At 42.7% G+C, this 21,239-nt stretch overlaps 1 protein-coding gene across 2 annotated transcripts in view; it reads left to right on the top strand.

Annotated features, from left to right (window-relative positions):
* The first annotated feature begins 583 nt into the window (after positions 1–583).
* Positions 584–21,239, top strand: part of LOC147620467 (uncharacterized) — a 29,697-nt gene continuing 9,041 nt past the window's right edge. The window contains exons 1-10 of one of the 2 annotated variants that reach the window (XM_086824689.1): positions 584–745; positions 1,228–1,968; positions 2,225–2,294; positions 2,861–3,072; positions 3,160–3,231; positions 3,383–3,424; positions 3,701–3,763; positions 14,264–14,306; positions 14,442–15,352; positions 15,475–15,546. In XM_086824689.1, coding sequence (XP_086680815.1) covers positions 668–745; positions 1,228–1,968; positions 2,225–2,294; positions 2,861–3,072; positions 3,160–3,231; positions 3,383–3,424; positions 3,701–3,763; positions 14,264–14,306; positions 14,442–15,352; positions 15,475–15,546 — 2,304 coding nt within the window. In that variant the 5' untranslated portion in view covers positions 584–667. Of the gene's footprint in view, positions 746–1,227; positions 1,969–2,224; positions 2,295–2,847; positions 3,073–3,159; positions 3,232–3,382; positions 3,425–3,700; positions 3,764–14,263; positions 14,307–14,441; positions 15,353–15,474; positions 15,547–21,239 lie in introns of both variants that reach the window. The other variant, XM_086824690.1, reaches the window with a different exon arrangement.

Consider the following 21,239-nt stretch of genomic DNA (forward strand, 5'->3'; position numbering starts at 1 on the left):
TATCTGTTCAATTAAGTGCAACATTTTAGTTGTGCAATGTTGAAAAAGAACCCATTTGCTACACTCTCTACATAACTAAATTTCATGCAAGCACTCATTGACAACAATCTCCATCATTGTGTGCGTACAATGAGAGCATTCCTACATAGACATCACTTTGCGTAACTTCAAAATGGTATAACACTTATGAAATCCACACTACATTCATAATAGTGTTAGTATTTTTGGGAATTACTTGAGTGTTGAAACAAGAGAGTAGGCACACATTATTAATTCAGCTCATCTCCCACTACCATATGCTTGCAAAAAGGCATCCCTGCTACTTGTGCATTCTAGTTTTAGATATTGTATCTAAAATATTTTTTAAAAATGAATATTTTCTATCACTATGTGATATGATATTATTAAGATTTTTATTTAAGTGTTGTCTTTTTGTGAATGAGAGGGATATTTCTTTTTTTAAAGTATTTTTTTTTGTTTTTGAAAATTGCCTTTTACAAAAGGCAGGAAGTTTAAAAAAAGAGAAAGAAAAAGTAAATATAAGAAATGGCTCAAATTCAAATATGATGGAAAGGAAGCGACGTGGCGGGACGAAAGGACAGGTTGGGTCCGGGGAAACATCAAAACAACAAACACACGGTAACAGATCCTTACACAGAGAGCTAGAATGGCGTCCTCCGATGAGCCCTCGTTATCGGCCATTGCCTCCAATGGCCTCTTATCGTTCCTCGGCATTCGGGAGAAGGTAGTCTCTGTGTGTGTGTGGGGGGGGGGGGGGGGGGGGAGGGGGGGCGGGGGGGATATGGCTGGGGTAAGAAAGAATGAATGACCTGTGTCTCAAGGCGCGCTTGCACTGCATCATCTAGATTAGCTCGGTTATTTATTTATCTAGGTTAATATTAATCTAGTTTAGGGTTTTTTTTTGGTTAGCTAGGTCAGTGTGCAAGGGTTTGTGATTAGCTAGGTTTTCTTCAACGAGCCAGGTTTTGTGATTAGCCAGGTAAGGGTGTTTTTGATAATCTAGATAAGGGTTGCATGATTAGCCACGCATTTTATAACAAAGTAGGTTCTGTCATGCTGTATATGTATGTATGTACTCAGACATACTTTAGACTGATCATGCTTACCATTTTATGTATGTATCCCACATAATCCACCACTTTAGTGTATCCGCCTGTGCTCTTTAATGTTTTTGTATCATTACAGTAACTATGTATGTGTTCACAGGACCTACCATATGCAGGGAAGCTGAACTCTCAGTATACTAAGAGGGTCTCACTTGGGACTGTCCCCTTTCAACTTACAGGGCATGCTGACGAGGAGGGCTCTCAGCTCGTTTCCAACCTAACTGGTGTTAAATCTGTGCTTGATTGCGTTGGAACCGTGTCAGCCAAGAAAAGCAAGCAAAACAGGGCAATTCATACCCATGCCAGAAAGCAAGGCTGTGTAGCACTCGCTAAAAATCTTCACGTAGGATGCTTCAAATATCAAGGAGGTCTAGGAAATGAAGGGATCAACTCTGGAGAGGAACTGAGAGTAGCACCAGGACCAGTAAAAGCAGGCCCTGCGCGCATGGAGAAAGCATTAGACACGGGTGACTTGAGCTTTTGGACATGCATGGTTTTACAAGACGGCAAGTTGAAACAGGAAGAGGAAGGTTACTCAGATGCTGATAGTGAAGAATTGGAGCAGAAAGCAGCTATAGAAAAGGCTGCTTCTCAAGAGCGGGGGGTTGCTGATGATCATGGGAAGGTGGATGAGCGCAGCAAACGAGAAGAGTACCGGGCCCGCCTCAAGGAATCGATGGGCTTTGTCAGGATGCGCACGCAGATGCTCCAAGAACTCTCCTTAGGTGATGTGGCAAAAAATGAGAGCTCGATGCTTGCAGAAAGCAGCAGAGACAATCAAGGAAGCGATACTTCCTTTATGAGTGGCACAAGTGTTATCGTCAAGCATGCAAGAAGATTGGTATGTTTCCAAAGCACTGAGCTCATCATGTTGAGTGCTGCATGTCTCATTGCCAGAAATCATCATGTATAGAGGATATCTTCAACTCTTGGATGACCATTATGGAAGAGTACATCAAAGGAATTAATTAAACCCAACGTCTCTAGTGAGTCTGTCTCTAGAGCAAGTGGTGTAGAGTCCCTAAGAGGTAAGGGCCAAGGCTAAGGGTATTCTGAAGATGAATGATGATAGACTTCCTTGTTTACTTTTTCTTCAGGCAGGTCTAATGCACACGGAGGAGCAAGCTGTCCGCCTTCAAGATTTGCACCAATGGTTCCAAAACATAGGTAAATCTTGAGCACTTTTTTATGGATACACATCAAAACATACATTTTTTGAAAGCTTTTGATGGCACCTCACTCCATGTGGAGCATAGGTTTTGTATGATCAGACGATTTTACAATTAATTCAACTTCAAAATCTTCATGTAAGATGCTGGGCTTAAATGATCCCAAATGGGAAAATCTGACCCCATATGATCCCTAATTGGCTTATATGGGCTTCAATGACTCAAATGCTTCTAACTTATTTGTATATTTGAGTTAATTAGATTTTAAAAAACCTCCATTCAAGAATCAAACTTTTACCCACTCAGATGCTAATATAGACAAGTGAGATAGGCTGCCTATGTTGCATGCCTGATCAGCTTCGACATGCTCCATGAGACCAAAGTAGTTGCATGCTCAGCTCCAACATGCTCCACAAGACCAACATTATCCAGGAGACTGAAGTGGTTGCATTGAGAGAAGATTTTAAGGCAGAAGATGCTAATAGAATCTATTAAAAAGTGGAAGGTTTTATTTTCCATTACATTCTAAGAGGCCAAGTTCGTTTGATTAGTGTTGTGAACCAGGGAAGAGTTTAGGAGAAGATGCCCTAGGAGCATCTCCAAAGAGTTCGCTGCACAATCAATTAGACCGTTTGAAAAGCTTGAATGTAGTCAAGGATTTATATGGAGCTACTCATGAGTCAAAAGTGGCAACTGGTGCCATCCCCCCTTTTGAACCGTTGCGGCAAGTCGAGCATGATGTACGTGATCGCTTGGCTAATCTTTATCAAGGAAAGGTAATGTAAGTTCTCACCCTTTTACAGTAATGGAAAGGTTAATGCAACCTGATACCTAGTTTCATCGACAACTTCTCTTTCTCTCAGAACTTTATACTGAGTCATCAAGCAGATTTTTTGGCAAATGCAAAGTTGGGATCAGAGGTGGCTGATACCAAAGTACTATCTCGGGATAACCTTATTTCGTCAAATTTTATTGCATGCTTTGTTTGAAGTTTAGGCTAGGGTGTATACTTTTGAATTTTCACTAAAATTTCTTTGGATTTTCTGGTCTTCTATTTCTCGCTAATACTTATCGTTCTATGAACAGGAAGAGACGCTCCACACCACCATGGAAAGGCTGCAGAAAATGGTATGTTTAGTCTCTCATTCCACTCCACCATTTGAATAGATTAGCACGGCTTTCATCACCAACTTACCTCGAAGGTGTGGGAAAACCTGTTAAGCACCATAGCTCATTTAATGTATTTCTTTCAGTACTCAAAACAAAGAGTGCACTAGGAGCAAAATATAAATTATGCTAATTCAATTGAAAAATTCCGTTCTTTCCCTTGAAGATTGCAGAATCTAGTGATGGTTAAGATTTTCCTCTCACTTCCTAAACCTGTCATATCTAATCTTTTGTTAGGAGAATGCGTATGAGATTCTTGGAACTACAATTCTAGACAGCTTGAAAGAGGCCGAAAAGATGGTACATTGATTTTCCTTGATCAGCTCTATTGTATACATACATACAGACATACATACATATATATACACATGTACATTCATGTGTATACACACATGCACATACATACATACGTGCATACATACATACACTTTTTTTCTTTGTAAAACCATTGTTCTATACTTTACTATACAAAGAGAAACACCCTCACTATAACTCACAAGAACTAAAAACAATGGAAAAACAAGTCTAGATGTATCTGATCTAGTTGTTGGAGCCGAAAGTAGTCATATAAGGATTGGCGCAATGATTGACAAAAGTAGTAATACTTGTCAATTGAGGGCGACTGGAAAGCCAATGGATTGCGTGCAATCCAAACTGGCCACAGAGCCCAAAATCTTGTCCATTTCAAAAATGGAGCCATTTTTGCTAGCCTCCTCTTGTATCTGCCATTGCCACAGATCCATAAGTTCTTGGAGAAATGTGTACTAGGAAAGGGTTGGAGATGGGATCTACTTTGTTGCCATGGATGTTTGTAGTGCATATCCAAAACCCATTGTTTTTGAGCCTCTGGGAAAGATAAAACACGTCCCTCAGGGGATATGACATCCTGCATAGTACGTATTTCTTTAATAGACAAGAAATAAGATGGTCTAAGTGTTGTAATCGCCAACGGAGCAACAAAAGCTCTACTCCAATGCTTATTTTTATGCCTCAAGAAAAGCATGTAGCAACGTTGCCTTTCTTGCCAATACATGATAATGAATATTAAAAACATTGAGTCCACCATGCATTTTGGGCGAACAGATCCTCTCATATCTTAAAAGTCTTAGTGCTTTATTACGATGTTTTGTCTTCCACAATATTCCATTGTCTGTGACATAAAACCAACAATTTGTTTTTTTGACCATATTAGAAGCGGTAAGAAAAACTGAATGTATGCCATGAGAATAGATTGCACAATTCTAAGCCGCACATGAAGAGGCCAACTAGATAATTACAAGTAATCTAATTATATTGGCACTTTTTGAATGACCCATTCAGTAGCATCTTGGTGAGACATATTCCATCCTAATGGATATCCCAAGTGCCGAACAATGTTAGTGTGTGGAAGGATCTATGGTGGCCATAAAATGCTGTGCCAATTAGCTTCCTTCAAGGGCAACAAGTTTGGATTTCTTGAAATTCTTGAAAAGCCTTGCTGCAATATAATCCCACTGAACAGTATCAAAGGCCTTCGCCACATCTATTTGCAATAATAAGACATTCTGCTTTGAATGTTTGGCATATTCTATTTACATATATGCATTACATATATTATCTGCGATTTGTCATGTCACGTGCACACCTAGAAGGTGTACAAGTGACATGGCATATCAGAGCATTCATAAGTATTTTACAGGCATTAATCCATTTATTCAGGCATTCAAGCATGTATTAGCATATCAGGTCGTGGCCATTTATGGCAGCTGGCAGCAGTTCAAAGTAGCTGATAGCAGATAATGAACATTTAATGAAGTCGTGAAGGTTTTGACACCTAGCCGACTGCAGTATAGGTACCCAACTAGCATCACCACAGCATATCTAAGAAGCGCATCATAATCAGCATTGATATCTGGAATCTGGATCTTCTCAGCGTTTCCTTCCTAGGAGACGAGGGAAACAGTTCAGCAGTCAGCATCATAAGCAATAGTAGCATATTTAGCATCCAGCATATTCAGCAACATTCAATCATCTTCCTACCTCCTACATAGAGGAAAGCCAGCATCTAAGGGTGGACCTCAGCATTGGAGAAGGAGTCAGTCATTCATCAGCAGCATTCAGCATCTCTCTCTCTTCTCGAGATAGATATACATCTAGGACAGCATAGATCTATTTATAGATCTTCATTGTGACCATTGCATTTAATATAATTGCATTGCATTGCATTGACAACTTTTCTATCTCTTAAGCATCATTAAGTGAAGTTTAGTATCAGCCTAAGGTTGTTTTACTATGATCATATCCCGTGCATGTCACATGTCAGCTAGGGACAAAGCCATATTGAGTTGGATGTAGGCCCCTATTCAGGATCATTTTGATCCTACTAGTGATCATTTTAGTGATTAATTTATACATCACATGCATCAAAGTAATAGGCCGCCAATTAAAGATATTTGGACACATTTGTTTTTTTGGCACCGGCGTCGAATTAGTCTTGTACCATTGTGATGACGGGAGGAGCCCGCACGTATCACACCCACCTCAACACGTGTCATAATCCTGAAAGCTGCTTCTATCAGTCCCAGAAGCACAAACACTCTAGGTACCAGCGTCAGGAGCCACGCATGTCTAGTACCAACATGCATACTTAGCCACCAGGCACTACCCTGCCCATTTTACTGCAAAGTCGCTTCCTTGTCCATCATACCAATCGTACCAAGAGCACACCCATTTTCAACTGAGAGGGGTCAAGGTCTCGAATGACTGTCTTTGTGTGATACACCCTGCAGATGACATCTATACGGCAATCCATGAACCTGTGTGGTACCTCCACGAGTCCACAGGCTTCCATAAACAAACAACACATGCATGATATGAATATAATGTGCAAATAGTAAAACATAGATTCAAGCAACATGCATCATATTTGTATCCGAAACAGTATAAACCATAGCAAGCTCGACAAGACATCACAGCTTTCCAATCAAAACTCGGAGCAAGTCGAATCCCTTCTGGCCACATACTAACCCCTCTTGCCAAGAGGATGGCATTATACCCTGTAACCATTATTGATCAATGATAAATAAGAGTGGTTGTTCCAGTATTTCCTAGAATTGAAGAAAGAATTCCAGAGTTAAACCATTCCAATGTGGGGATTTCCATCGACCTAATGATTGAACTACATCACTGAGTTCTATTTCGGAGAAAGGACCTTCAAGATCTTGCGCTTCTTATACATCCATGATTTCTTTCACATGAGAAAGTAGCTCAACACGAGTAGAAGAAGCGCTATATGTCAATCGAGAAGCTGTTTCAAAAGAATGCTGAAAATGAGTAACACATTCTTTCTCCAACTGCAGAAGATTTTGTGTCCATTCTTTGTTTGGCATTTGAAGTCTTGAAATGCATTGCTTTTGCCACCTTGTGTGCAAACTTTTGAAGAAGGCTTTTGAAGAACAACCCTTGTCCAAAAGAGGTTTTTGTTGTGATTGAACTTGCCATTTTTGTAGCTTTCTTTGATCATTTTTGTCTAGCTTATGCCTAGCATAATGCATTCACAGTTCTTCTTGAGGAGATAAGTATGGTTGAGCTCTTAAAGAGCGGGTAATTTATTTTTCAGCCCAGTAATTCTCTGCCTTTCTTCCCCTAAATGTTGGGGTAAAGGCGTTATGCCCACCCTTATAGTGTGTACAAGCCCATAAGTTATAGTACATAGTACACTTAGTACTTTTAATGTACTAAGTGCACTATGTGTACTAGTGCAATATACATGTGTGATAGGGGAGTCACACACTCATGCCTCATGAGTTGACTTATCCCCACAACTCTCTCTCTCTCTCTCTCCCTTGTTTCTCTGTGTATGTCTCCCACACATGAATCTCTAAACCCTAATTCATACTCCCACACAACTGGTATCAGAGCCAGTCTGCAGCTCTCTGCATGTGCAGTATACTTCCAACATGATGGTGGAGCTAGGCGCCTACAGCTGTCTATGTTGAACGTAGGAAAGCGTAGCTCTTCTCTCTCTGCAACTTACGTAGGCTTGCAGCAAGGCGCCTGGCCACATAAAGCGTTCAAGCGCTACTAAGCGAAGCAGGCACACACGAGCGAAGAAGTGTTGGGCGGAGCCCGTCTTGTAGATTGGCGCTAGGCGAGCGAAGCGTCGTCAACAGCAGCTTGCATCAGGGTCGCAGCAAAACGGAGCGAACAACCAGGCAGCTGAGCGTGGAGCGAAGAGGCGTTGGCGAACAGCGTGGAGCGAAGAGGCGTTAGACAAGTAAGCGAAGGCTGCGAAGTGCAGGCGAAGGCGACGCCGGTGACGAGTTGGGTTTTCTGCCCGGCTGTAGCCCGCGTGAGTTCCACGCTCACCCATAACACGTAAAAGCAGCGCCATTCACCTATCAGCGCTGAGCAGCAGACGCCCCTTCACGTCACCTTCTCCTCTACATCAAACATCATCAGCAGCAGCATCGTCTATACAGCAGCACCAAATTCATCACCCCCCTTCCCTGCAACAGAAAATCAGAAATCAAGGTATTTGCCTCAATTTTTTTTTGGGATTTGCAATTGAGCAGGTGCAATCATTAATTGAGCAGATACAGGCACCGAATTGCTCAATTTTTGAGCAAAATTGGCAAAATTGGGTGACATTGGTCACAATCAGGATCAATTTGCAGGAAATTGGTCACAAGCAGGATCAATTTGCAGGAAATTGGATGTCGAAATTTGGGGCTTTTGATGTAATTGTGCAATTAAGCACTCATACATGCTGTATGATGTGAGAAATCGCACATTTGGGCAAAATTGCAGTGCAAATCAAGGGGCTTTTGTGCCGATTGGGTTGATTTGCATGCAGGCGATCGCATTTGATGCTGTGGATAATGTGTTGATGCCTTACAAGCACTCAATGTGCCTGTAAATCAAGGGGCTTTCATTATTTGGATGTATATGTGGCCAGGGGGAAGCATCGTGAACACTCTGGATGCCTTCATGTGCGTCAATGTACCATGTATGATCAGAAATTGATCTTAAATCAAGGGGCTTTTCAAGTTCGTATGCTTGTTGAGCTTGGCAAAGCAGCAGGCAAGACATTTTTGCCTTGAATCCTCAAAAATCAGCTTGCAGTCAAGGGGTCTTTGCCCAATTTCTGTTCGGGACTGTTGTATGCAGTGTACAGGACTGTAAAAGTCTGATTTTCACTCATTTGGACAGCCAGAAGAGCATTTATTGCTACTGTACCTGCTGGTACAGATTTGGCACAGCTTTGTGCAAGTTTTGGCATGGCTGTACACTGTTTTGAGTGACCAAAAGGTTCAATTTCAGCTGCTGTACTTGCCGGTACAGGTTTGGTACATCATTAGTGAGCACTTGGTACTGCTGTACAGTACTTTGGAAGGGCAACAGAGCACATTTAAGGTGCTGTCCAAAATCTGCAGCAACCAGATTTTGGTGATTTCATCACAAACAGTGGGAGAATAGTTGCATTCTTGCTTCCGCAGTGGGAGATAAAGCTTGGGAGAACAACAGTGAGCACTTTGTGTGCTTTTGGTGCAGTGTTTGCACATTTTGCAGGGAGTTAGGCATTGACAGGTTGCATATTGCTATGGCAACCACAGGTGAGAGCTCTTCATTGCTTCACATCAAGAAGCTTGAAGGCTCGCATAATTATGATATTTGGCAAACCCAGTGCTACAATGTGTTGCTCCAGAAAAAGCAGCACAAGCCTATCAAAGAAAGGGGTGTGATGCCTGCATCTCTTACTGCTGAAGAGTGGGAAGATATGGATGAGCTGGCAAGATCTACTATCATGTTGTCTGTGTCAGACTGATTACTTTTCAGCATTTGTGAAGAGAAGACAGCTTGGGGAATGTGGCAGAGATTGCAGGACTTGTATGCTCAATAAAGTGCCTCAAGCAAAGTGTATTGGTTGAAGAAACTCATAGGTCTTCAGATGAAGGAAGGGGCGTCTATGACAGCCCATCTAAATGAGTTTAATGGTATTGTCAGCCAGGTCATTAATCAAAAGTTGGCAATGGACGATGAGTTCAAAGCCACTTTTCTGTTATGCACTTTGCCAGAGAGTTGGGACACATTCAGGACAGCCACTAGCAATTCGCATGCTATGCTGTCATATGCAGATGTTGAGGGTGCTCTTCTTCAAGAAGAGATGAACAGGAAAAACAACTCTGTTGGAAAGTCCAATGCAATGAATGCACGTGGGAGATCCCAGCAAAGGGGGAAAAGCCAAGAAAGGGGAAGGAGCAAGTCTCGCTCCAAAAAGGATTTGGAATGCCATTATTGTGGCAAAAAGGGACACATTAAAAAGCAATGCTACAAATGGAAAAATGATCAAAAAGAAAAGGGAAAAGGCAAAGACAAAGAGAAAGATGAAGCCAAAGATGTAAAGCCAAAGGGCAAAAGTGGAGTCAAAATTGAAGAAATCAATGTGTCACATGCAGGTGGCAGTGAGGATGAGGTCCTCTTTACGTCTTCACTTGATGCCCATTCACTTCTTACAGGTGGTCATGGTATGCACTCATGGATCATTGATTCAGGTGCCTCCTTTCATGTCACAGGTTGCAGAAACTTGTTTGTCAGGTATACTGCTGGCAATGAAGGAGTGGTTTATTTGGGTGATAACCATGCATGCAAGATTCTTGGCAGAGGTGATGTGAGGCTTGTGTTTTCAGATGGCTCACAGCTTATGCTCCATGATGTCAGGCATGTGCCTGAGATCAAGAAGAATCTGCTTTCTACTGGACAGCTTGATGATGCTGATTATGTTACCACATTTGGTAGTGGAAAGTGGAAAATTAGTAAGGGCTCACTGGTTGTTGCCAGAGGCTCTAAGGTGGACACTCTTTATTTCATGCATGCAGGTGTTTGTCACCATGCTAATGTAAATGCAACCGAGCTGCCGGAAATTTCTATGTGGCATAGTCGGTTGGGACACATGAGTGTCAAAGGAATGGAGCAATTGTCTCGTTTGGGTTACTTGCCTTCTCTAAAGTTTTCAAGTTTTCAGTTTTGTGAGCATTGTATATATGGTAGGCAACTACAGTGCCCCCACAAGAAAGCTCTTGGACAGAAAGATGCTCAGTTAGAGCTTGTGCATACAGATGTATGTGAGATGCCTCAGCTTTCTTTGGGAGGGGCAAAATATTTTGTGTCTTTCATTGATGATGCCACACGCAAGGTGTGGGTTTATCCTCTTCGTTTGAAGAGTGATACATTCTCAGTGTTTCAGAAGTTTGTTGCTCATGTTGAGAATCAAACTCGCAAAACACTGAAGGCTTTGCGTTCCGACAATGGTGGAGAGTATATGTCCAAACAGTTTCAGGACTTTTGTGATGCTAAAGGCATCAAGAGGGAGCTCTCTACTCCTTATGATCCTCCACAAAACGGGACAGCAGAGAGGATGAACAGGACCATTCAGGAGAAGGTCCGTTCTATGTTGTCACATGCTGCATTACCTCATGGTTTTTGGGCTGAAGCTGTTATGACAGCCGTTCACCTTATAAACAGGTCACCTAACACGAGGCTTGGTGGGAAAGTGCCACAGGAAGTATGGACAGGGAAGCCTCCGTCATACAAGCACTTGAGAGTGTTTGGTTGCGTTGCGTACGTGCACATACGCAGGGAAATGCGCACCAAACTTGATTCTAAGTCTCACAAATGCATATTCCTAGGATATGGTGACAGAGGTGAAATGGGGTATAGACTTTGGGATCCCATGAATAGAAAGATCATACGCAGCAATGATGTCATTTTTGATGAAACATGCATGTATAAAGAGCCTGCAAGGCAACAGGAGCCTGGCAGAGTCATCTTTGATGATGATGGACATCATGGACAACAACCAAGGGCTGTAAATCAGCCATTACAGCAGGAAAACCAGCCCTTAAATGGTGTTGAAAATGGTCCAAATGGACAGCCAGATATGGCAGAAGATATCCCTATGGATATACCACAGTTGGAGGAGATACCGGGCATGATATTTCAGCCTTATGGCATGGAACAGGAGCCACCAATGGGTGATATGCAGGTTGGACAGCAACCTGCAAATGATGGTCATTGGGTACGGAGGTCCACAAGACCCTCCAGAGCCCCTGACAGGTTTGTTCCAGGGGTTGACTACTTGATGCTCACTGACTGTGGAGAGCCCTCATGTTATAAAGAGGCTTTACAGAGGGCAGACAAGGCTCTATGGGAGCGTGCTATGAAGTCAGAGATGGATTCTCTGCACAAAAATGGAACATGGAAGTTGGTGCATTTGCCTGCAGGCAAGAAGGTTTTGCCATGCAAGTGGGTATATAGGCTCAAAGTTGCACCAGATGCAAAGCCAAGATACAAAGCCAGGTTAGTGGCTAAGGGCTTCAAGCAGGAATATGGTGTGGACTTTGAGGAGATCTTCTCTCCAGTGGTCAAAATGACCACACTTAGAGCTGTGTTAGCTTTGGTTGCACATGATGATCTGGACTTGATTCAGATGGATGTGAAGACTGCTTTTCTTCACGGTGATCTCCATGAGGAGATATATATGCAGCAGCCAGAGGGTTATGCAGTGAGTGGAAAGGAGAAGCTTGTATGCAAGCTGAAAAAGAGTCTTTATGGGCTAAAACAGGCACCAAGAGAATGGTATCATAAATTTGATACATTCATGAAATCTCAGAAATTCAGGAGAAGTGACATAGATCACTGCTTATACACCAAGAAAGCTTTGGATGGCAGTCTATTGATCCTCATCTTGTATGTTGATGATATGTTGATTGCCGGGAAATCTCGTAAAGAGATGGATGCCTTGAAGCAGAGGCTGCATCAAACCTTTGATATGAAGGATTTGGGTGATGCAAATCACATTTTGGGTATGCGGATACTTCGGGACAGAACTCAGCATGTGTTGTATTTGTCTCAGAAGGAATACATTGGCAAAGTCTTGCAGAGGTTCAATATGGACGGGGGGAAGAAGACTAGTACTCCTTTGCCTCCATATGTGAAACTCAGTGCTATGGACAGCCCACAGTCAGATAGAGACAGGGCTGATATGGCCAAGATTCCGTATGCTTCAGCTTGTGGCAGTCTCATGTATGCCATGGTTGCTACTAGGCCGGACATTGCATTTGCAGTGGGAGTGGTTTCTAGATACATGGTCAACCCTGGCAAGAAGCATTGGGAAGCAATGAAAGGTGTCATGAGATACCTGAAGGGCACATAGGATTTGTGCATTTGTTTTGGCAAACAGGATGCATTAGTGCATGGTTACACGGATTCGGATTATGCCGGTCATCCAGATAACCGGAAGTCTACTACCGGTTATGTATTTACATTCACAGGAGGTGCTGTGTCATGGATATCCAGGATGCAGAAGTGCACAGCCTTATCTACTACAGAGGCCGAGTATATTGCAGCCACAGAGGCTTGCAAGGAGGCATTATGGCTATCTCGGTTAGTGGTTGATTTGGGTTATACAGGGGATATTCCATTGTTGCATTGTGACAGTCAGAGTGCCATCCAGTTGGCAAAGAACCCTGTCTTTCATGCAAAGACGAAGCATGTGGATGTGAAGTATCACTTCATCAGAGGTGTGATAGAGAACAAGCAAATTCAGCTTGTTAAGATTCATACGGATGACAACCCGGCTGATTTGTTGACTATGGCCTTGTATATTATCATGTACATGCTGATTTTTCTTTTCCTTTACTTAAGGGCACTTTGCCTTTAAGTGGGAGGTTGTTGGGGTAAAGGCGTTATGCCCACCCTTATAGTGTGTACAAGCCCATAAGTTATAGTACATAGTACACTTAGTACTTTTAATGTACTAAGTGCACTATGTGCACTAGTGCAATATACATGTGTGATAGGGGAGTCACACACTCATGCCTCATGAGTTGACTTATCCCCACAACTCTCTCTCTCTCTCTCTCCCTTGTTTCTCTGTGTATGTCTTCCACACATGAATCTCTAAACCCTAATTCATACTCCCACACACTAAATACCATTTTCCATAGTCAGTTATACTCCTTGCATGTGAATTGCAAATGATACCAAGCATGTTGCATGCGCGGAAGCCTTGATGTATTGATCCACAGCCCTAAGCTTGATTAAGAACATTGATGATGAATTAAGATGATTAAGATAGAGGAGAGAGAGATTGGGTGTTAGGGTTTTCTTTATTCAGATGGTACAAAAAGGTTACATAGATGCTTGTACATGGGTTAGGCCTTGGTCAGCCCCATAGGGGTTGACCCTTGGCCCTTCTACATAACTTCTATTGATGCTATAGATGAAATGAAATGCTGGAAATGACTTGATGAAATGACTTATGTTGCTTGTGTTTATATATTTATTGGGGATGCAGGTTGGCCAGCACCAGGTGTTGTTAGCTTGTAGTAGACTTGAATAAATGTATTTAAAATACATGAAATGCTCAAACCCAATCCCAAAGTATGCGAATGCTGGATTGAACTTTTTTGGGGTTGCTATCGACCTTGAGGAACACTCTGCATGCTACCGACTAGGATTGTATGCTCCATACATACATACATACATATATATATATATATGTGTGTGTGTGTGTGTGTGTGTGTGTGTATATATACATATACGGATATACATGTCGATCGATTTCTATCACTCTCTCTTATCTCTCTCTCTCTCTCTCTCTCTACACACACGATATTTTGTGTGTGTGTGTGTGTGTGTACAAGTGTAAATGTACATATATACACCAATAAACGTGGCACTACAATTAATTCACATTTGGTATTGGCCTTTGTACCCTTTGCAAGTTGTTATTTATTGTAACAGTGTTTGTGTTTGTAGGAAGAGGATTTTCACATGCTGCAATCTGAGCTAGTAGCAAGGGGTAAGATGTTGAGTATTTCTCTGCATCTTTATCCGAATCTTGAAAATTTATACATATAACATTAAATGTATAGCACGATTGGCCCACTTGCGTTCCAACTTCCTATGCATTGTACTGTGTTGTTTACGCTCTCAGGTTGCCCCATACTGACAATTGACCAGAAGAAGAAGAAGAGTAAAAAGTCTCTCCATAAAGGAAAGAAGAAGCTGGGTTATTCTGAGAATGATAGCATAAACACTGGGTCCTCGCAATCCGAAGCATCATCAGCGATGAGCAGTTCAAGGCTTACGTCTGCACAATTTGAGGGAAACAGTGGTGAAAAAAATGATGCGAATGGGCAAGGACAGCTTCCAAACCACAAATCTGCCAGCAGAAACAACCTCCAAACAGATGTTCTGTCGACAAATGGCGAGACAGACGGCCAGAATGATTCAAAGACACAGAAGAAGAATCGGTCTCGGACCCACAAGAATGAGAAACAGAAAGGAGTTGGGAAGGAAGGGAAAAAAGATGACACGAATCTGGAAAGTGTGGGCAAGGGACAGGCTGCTACCGCCCTCCAAGAAACCAGCCACGCTGCTTCGTTTGGAGCATTGGCGGTGGTAGAAGAAAACCCCCTTGATGTAGCCACTGCAGAAGAGGAAGGAAAAATTCCCATATCTGCCTCTTTAGGCATGGATCTGAACAAACACAATGGTTCAGGCGAGAATGTTACGGCAACTGAACGTGTTGTAGAAGATATCCATGCAGAAAATGAAGAAAAACTGGCCATCTCTAATACCAAAGTAAAGCTAGTAGATGAAAGGGTTGGTAGCTCAGAGCTCCCCAGGTCTTGTAAAGGAGAAGATGACTTATTTGGAGTAGAGAATAAGTTGACTCTTCATGAAACTCCCCTAAGCTTAGGAGATGGGAGAGAGATCAAGCCTTGTGACTCAGCATCCTTGCAGGTTGTGGGAAAATCTAAGAGAAAATCTCGCCGGCTATCTTCTGAATGCAGCAAAGATGAGATTGTGCAGACAGATGACGTTGCGATACTTTCATTGGAGGTGAAACCTTCCTTTATGCGACTTCTATGTTGTCTTTGAAAGCATATCATGATTAGTTTCTCTCTTAAAGAAGGGCTATCGCGTACTCGGGCCTTATGATGGAGGGTTGTTGACTGTAACAGGGTGGCCATCGGGATGCACTACAATGTCATGAATACCAAGCAACAGATGTCAAGGAGCTACTAGAAAATATGGTGATTGTTCTTCTATTGTTCTTTTTCTTGGGAAGGTTGTCTTATAAATTTAGAAATTTAGATGTTAGCGTTTGAACTCATGCGCCCTTCTGGGCAGCATGGTGTGACTACTCAGACAAGGAGAAAGGTCAAAGTTGGACACATTGAGTGGGATGTCTCACCTTGGAACTGGTTGAATTCACACATATAAGGCTCTAAGTAGAGCGGTGGACTGGAGTTCTTCAAATGCACGAGGGCAGTTTTCCCCATGGGCAGGCTCTTAACAAGACTACTACATTGAACCCAAGCCATGGTTTTGCACCAGCAGGAGCTGTAGATTTGTAGTTGTCACATAGACCCTGCGTTTGGGGCCATGTGGACATACAGGCATGTTTAGGTTCAAGTTTTGCGTTACTGGTGTCCACTGTGTCCTGCTGTGAGCCCTAGTCTATGTAAAGAAAAGAGGATCTAGCTCTATGATGCATATGCAAGAGACTATGGAGATTCCATGGCTCCGTAGGTAGAGAGAATTGGTTGTAAGAGAGATAATGAATGAAAAAGAGGAAGACACGAGTTTGCAAGTTGTGGACAAAATGTTTTGCATAAAAGATCACACCCTTCATTCATTTCTTATGCCATAATATAGGCCATTGCTTACATAGTAGCTTGCACCCATTGGTGCCACTTGGACTTGATCTTTTTCTTCATTGGCTTCTCCCATTCCCTTGCAATGCTATTGGATCCCCTTTACAACCATTCAATTTCCATTCTTTTACTTACGCTCTAGTGCACATTTGCTCATCCTAGGCATGCTAACATCATTATCTCAACACCCCCCCTTGATGTGTGCATGGTCATTACCATACTTGAGAGGTGAAAATCCCCCCCCTTAGTGTCCACTTAGGCCTTTAGCACTGTGGTGTCACTTTCGCGGGTGTAGGATTATTACAAAGAAAAGGATTACAAGATAGACTCATGAGTCTTATAGCTCATAAGCTTTAAAATAACACATCTTGGGGTACATCAATTACATCATTGGATTGGGCATTTACATAATTTGCCGACCAACAATTTTATTCATCATGACCAAATTTGTTACGGTTCTTACATTGAGGCTTACCCTTGTTCCAACAAAACTTCTCTATGTGGCCTTGCATGCCACAATAGTCATAAGTGGTCCTTGATGGTGCTTGTCCTCTTCCTTGTCCTCGTTCTCTTGATGCCAATGATCTACCTCCTCTTGAATAGAGGGCCCGCTCAACATTTGATGTAGAAGCTTCACCTGCATTCTTTAGTTTGGCTTCCTTCTCAAGTAGAGAAGACTCTATGTCATGCATTGAGAGGTTGTCCATGTTTGATAAGTACTCAACAAGGTCACTATATCCTTCAATGTCACAACTAGCTAATAGAATTGCTTTGGCTCATCTTCTTCAAGCTTTTTCTCTATGGCAGTGAGTTGCTACTTAATACTTTTGTACTTATTTATGTGGCTCATCATGTCATCACTAGGTTTAAGCTTAAGATTATATAGTTGTATGAGTAGCTTAACCGTGCTTAGACTTTGTCCCAAATATCATCTCTCGCTCATCTGATACTTCCTTAGCATTAGTGATTCTCGTGATATTATGTATGACTTCATCACCTTATGCAGATACAATTGTGCCTAATGCTTTCTCATTTTTCTCTATCCAAAGGTCTCCTAAGCTTTTCTCAACTTGCCTTCCTTTTACTAACCCCCATAGGTTTTTCCTCATAAGTAGGTATATAAGCTTGGATTGCCAAGTGTGGAACCCAAAGCCATTAAATTTATCCACTTCAATGGTAGGTGCCATGGTGATATTGCACTAGCAGGGTCTTACCTCAAGACTCTTGAGGCAGTGTCTTATCTGCTTTACAAATCATATTTAGTGTGAGGATTGTCTTGAGATATGTATGCTATTCAAGTGATAATGGCAAGGAAAGATGAAAATGAAGGTTTTCCTATCCCAAAAGCAACATAAATTTCTCAATTTTGGACTCTATAAGCCTTGATTCTGCTTAATCACTTGTTTAATGACTGTAATTAGTGATTAGCATAAGCTAGACTTGGAGGATGAAATTGCACATACCACTTGAAATTTCATGAGGCTTTTGATAGGTGCCTATTGCCCTTGATGAAGAGGAACTCCCCAAGCTAAGAAATGGAGCTAAACTCCTTTAGTTTGGGCGCAAAACGTCAGAAAACGCCGACTGTTACAGGGCTCCTCGCAACTTGCTCGGTGCACCAAATGCCACAAGATTTGATGAATAGCTTCCTTATAGTATGGATAACAATATCCTGGAAGGGTTTTGCCCAATTTGAAGCAGGGCGAAAATGCCACTCTCTGCAAAAAACGAGCTGTAGCGTAGAAATCAGACCTCCTGAGTTGAATCACGCGTTTTCCTCTAGTGGGCACATGCGCCTTGATGTGAGAAAGCCCCTGCCAAGATTTGAAGAGAAATGGTTGAGGGAGTAGAGCACATTGAGCTTTGCAATCACAGCCACTTGAAGGAGGAGTGGATAAGGCTTGAGATTAGTGAGCTTAATGATGTGTCATGTAAATAGGCTAATGGAATTGCATGTGGACTAGAGTAGCTACTTGCTAAGAGCCCCAGGCTCTGATACCATGTAAAGAAAAGAGGATCTAGTCTATGATGCATATGCAAGAGGCTATGGAGCTTCCATGGCTATGGAGGTAGAGAGAGTGTAGCATTCATATTGGTTGTGAAGAGATAATGAATGAAAAAGAGGAAGACACGAGTTTGCAAGTTGTGGACAAAATCTTTTGCATAAAAGATCACACCCTTCATTTATTTCTTATGCCATAATATAGGCCATTGCTTACATAGTAGCTTGCACCCATTGGTGCCACTTGGACTTGATCTTTTTCTTCATTGGCTTCTCCCATTCCCTTGCACTGCTATTGGACCTCCTTTACAACCATTCAATTTCCATTATTTTACTTATGCTCTAGTGCACATTCGCTCATCCTAGGCATGCTAACATCATTATCTCAACAGTCTAGAGACCTGTCAGGCTAGTTACCATCAAGGTAGGGTCAGGTAGGTCCAGTTAGTTTTCCATGTGTGAAGCCTGCACAGTTTTGTATCTTACTTGAAGTTGAGGTGTGTGCAAATGTCCTGGTAGCGAGCAGGTCAAGTTCCAGGCATGGGACATCAAGGCAGTCAAGTCTGGCAGCGGATCTCTGCCTGGGAAGGGGTGAACAGCAGCATGGGCAGCCCACAGGACAGCATGGCAGCCAAGAAATGCAATAGCCAGGCAAAGGGGTAGGCAGTTTGTTGAAAAACAAGTGATGAAGGGTGCAACCTTTGTGCATTAAAAGGGAGCATGTAACCTTAGAAATATTATGGTGGGTATAAAAATAAAAAAGTATGTGACGAGCTATTGTATGCATAAGCCATGATGTAAGAGATTGGAATAGCATGATAAGGAGGCCCCTCGAGCAAGTGGGCAAGTGGGTGCATTCAACTATGAGCATTAATATGCGTAGCTTTGAGGGGAGGTGGATCCTTGATATGGGAGAGCATTAGGGCTTGATTAATCTTGGATTAGTGATTGAGCCTATATAAGAGGCACTAATCTAATGCAAAAATGTGTCCTTGAGTCATACCATTATCTTGCCATAATTGTTAGGCTCTTTGCTAATTGTCATTAAGCCATCATTATGCTAAAACCATGTCTCTAATCCACTTCTATAAACCATAGCTTGCTCCCTACTTGAATTTGAAGATGGTATCAAAGCCAACCACCATCCCTTAACTCCCCATCAAAACCCACGCCCACGACTCTTCGAGTGGAGCGCAGTTCCAACAGTTGTAGTTGCGCCTCCCAAAGATCTTAGTTATACGGATTGTCTCATGAAACATTCAGGGTTTGGGAGGTCCACAATGCTTTCAGTGGTGTGACGTCCTTAGAGAGGAGCTTCACAGAGCAGCAGTTGATGAACCCATTGACATTCTCTTCATTCAGGAGCACCATCTTTCAGAGGGGTATTTCTGCCGCTACAAGAAGATCCTGCAGGGCAGGAGTCACACCTTCTGGTCCCATTCTTTTGGCCCCTCCGGGACACAGGGTGGAGTATGCACTTCCGTCAATGTGAGCAAGGTGGGGATTTTAACATGCTAAAGTTGGCAAAGGACAAATTCGGAGGTGACATGGCTATAGATTCTGGTACGGAGAGTACTCCGCTTGGGAGGGTTTTATTTTGGCTCTTAGGGGCAAGACCCTTGGCATTTAACGCAGCCCTGAGAGCCTGTGTTTCTCAAGATCTGACAAGAGGAGCACCGGCCCTAACCTATCCAAATTAGATCAGTTCTATGTAGATGAGTGGGCTTGTGGTCGTGATGGCATGATTGGTATTTTGGCAGGCACTACTTTTTCCGATCATGCACCAATTATTTTTTCCTTGGACCCTTGGAGGCAGGATAGACATTTGAGCACCGTGGATCCCTGATAGCCTCATCCAGGACTCTGAGATATGCAACATGATAGAGGAGATTTAAGAGCGGCTAGATTTTCACTTGGGATCAGCCATAGGCGCCTTAGATGCACGCTTTGGAGAGATTAGCATTTTATTACAGAGGCAGCACAAAGCAAATTGGCTGGCTTCCGAGAGCAAGAGAGGATTCCTTACAACGGCTTCAGGAGAGTGCACCAGATAGCCCATGGATTGAGGGTCGATTGGCTGGCCCATAAAATCCATAGAGGAGCGGAGGGTGGAGTATAGATACCATGCCAAAGCCTCCTTTTGGATGTAGGCGGGAGACAGGGTCATTCGGGATTTCTTTGAGATTGCAAGCCCACACAAGCGGAGAGATGGTATCCGTAGGTTGCAAGGCCAAGATGGATCCATTGTTACAAATCCCCACATGTGAGAGCCATTGCCACATATTTCTTTAGCTCTCCTCATGGGTGCCCGCATATCTTCATAGGTGTTGGATGCACATGAGCGGGTTTGGCGACATACGAACTCTCCGGACCTTCCTATTGACCCCCTTCACAGCAAAGGAGCTAGCGGAGGCTATGATGGCAGAGCTCGATGTAGTGAAGCCATCGAAGGCACCCTCACTGTGGCAGTGGAGTCCATCGAGAGCGTCTGGCTCGATATCATCCATACCCTCCGTGGCTAGTGGGGAAGACTTCACGGTGGTTCAAACCGCATGCGTAAGTGTTAGGAAGCCTTCCTTAGGATATGGCGACCCATCTCTTTCTCACTAACAGTGGTGGTGAGCCTGCTTGCATTATAGACCACCTATGTGGTTATTTCTCCCTCCCCCCATTGTACGAGATAGCCTTCTCCTCATAAAGTGGCCAACCATAAATAATCAAGGAGAAAAATTTTACAAAGCTCCTCCTCTACTGATAAACTTTGCAAAAGAAAGTTCTTCTAGATTCTGCACCGATTCTCCGCAACAAGCTCTTCTTTAGGTGCCTGTTTTTTGCTACCCGAAATCTGCAACGACGACTATTAAACTTGATTTTTCCTCAGATCTGCAGCTTCTTTGCTCCAGTGGTGTTGATGATGATCTCCAAAGGCTGGGAAAGATGTGGATGCCTCCTTTTGAAGTAGAAGTCCTCAATCTTGAGATTTGAGCTGATTAAACAAAGGGAGTAGTAGAGGGCAGATATTGGATTAGTGAGCTAATTAGAACTTAATGATGTTGCTGATTGGGAA

The sequence above is a fragment of the Cibotium barometz genome, chromosome 31 (assembly GCF_041138505.1).
Source record: "Cibotium barometz isolate CiBa-2024 chromosome 31, ASM4113850v1, whole genome shotgun sequence".
Classification (NCBI taxonomy): Eukaryota; Viridiplantae; Streptophyta; class Polypodiopsida; order Cyatheales; family Cibotiaceae; genus Cibotium; species Cibotium barometz.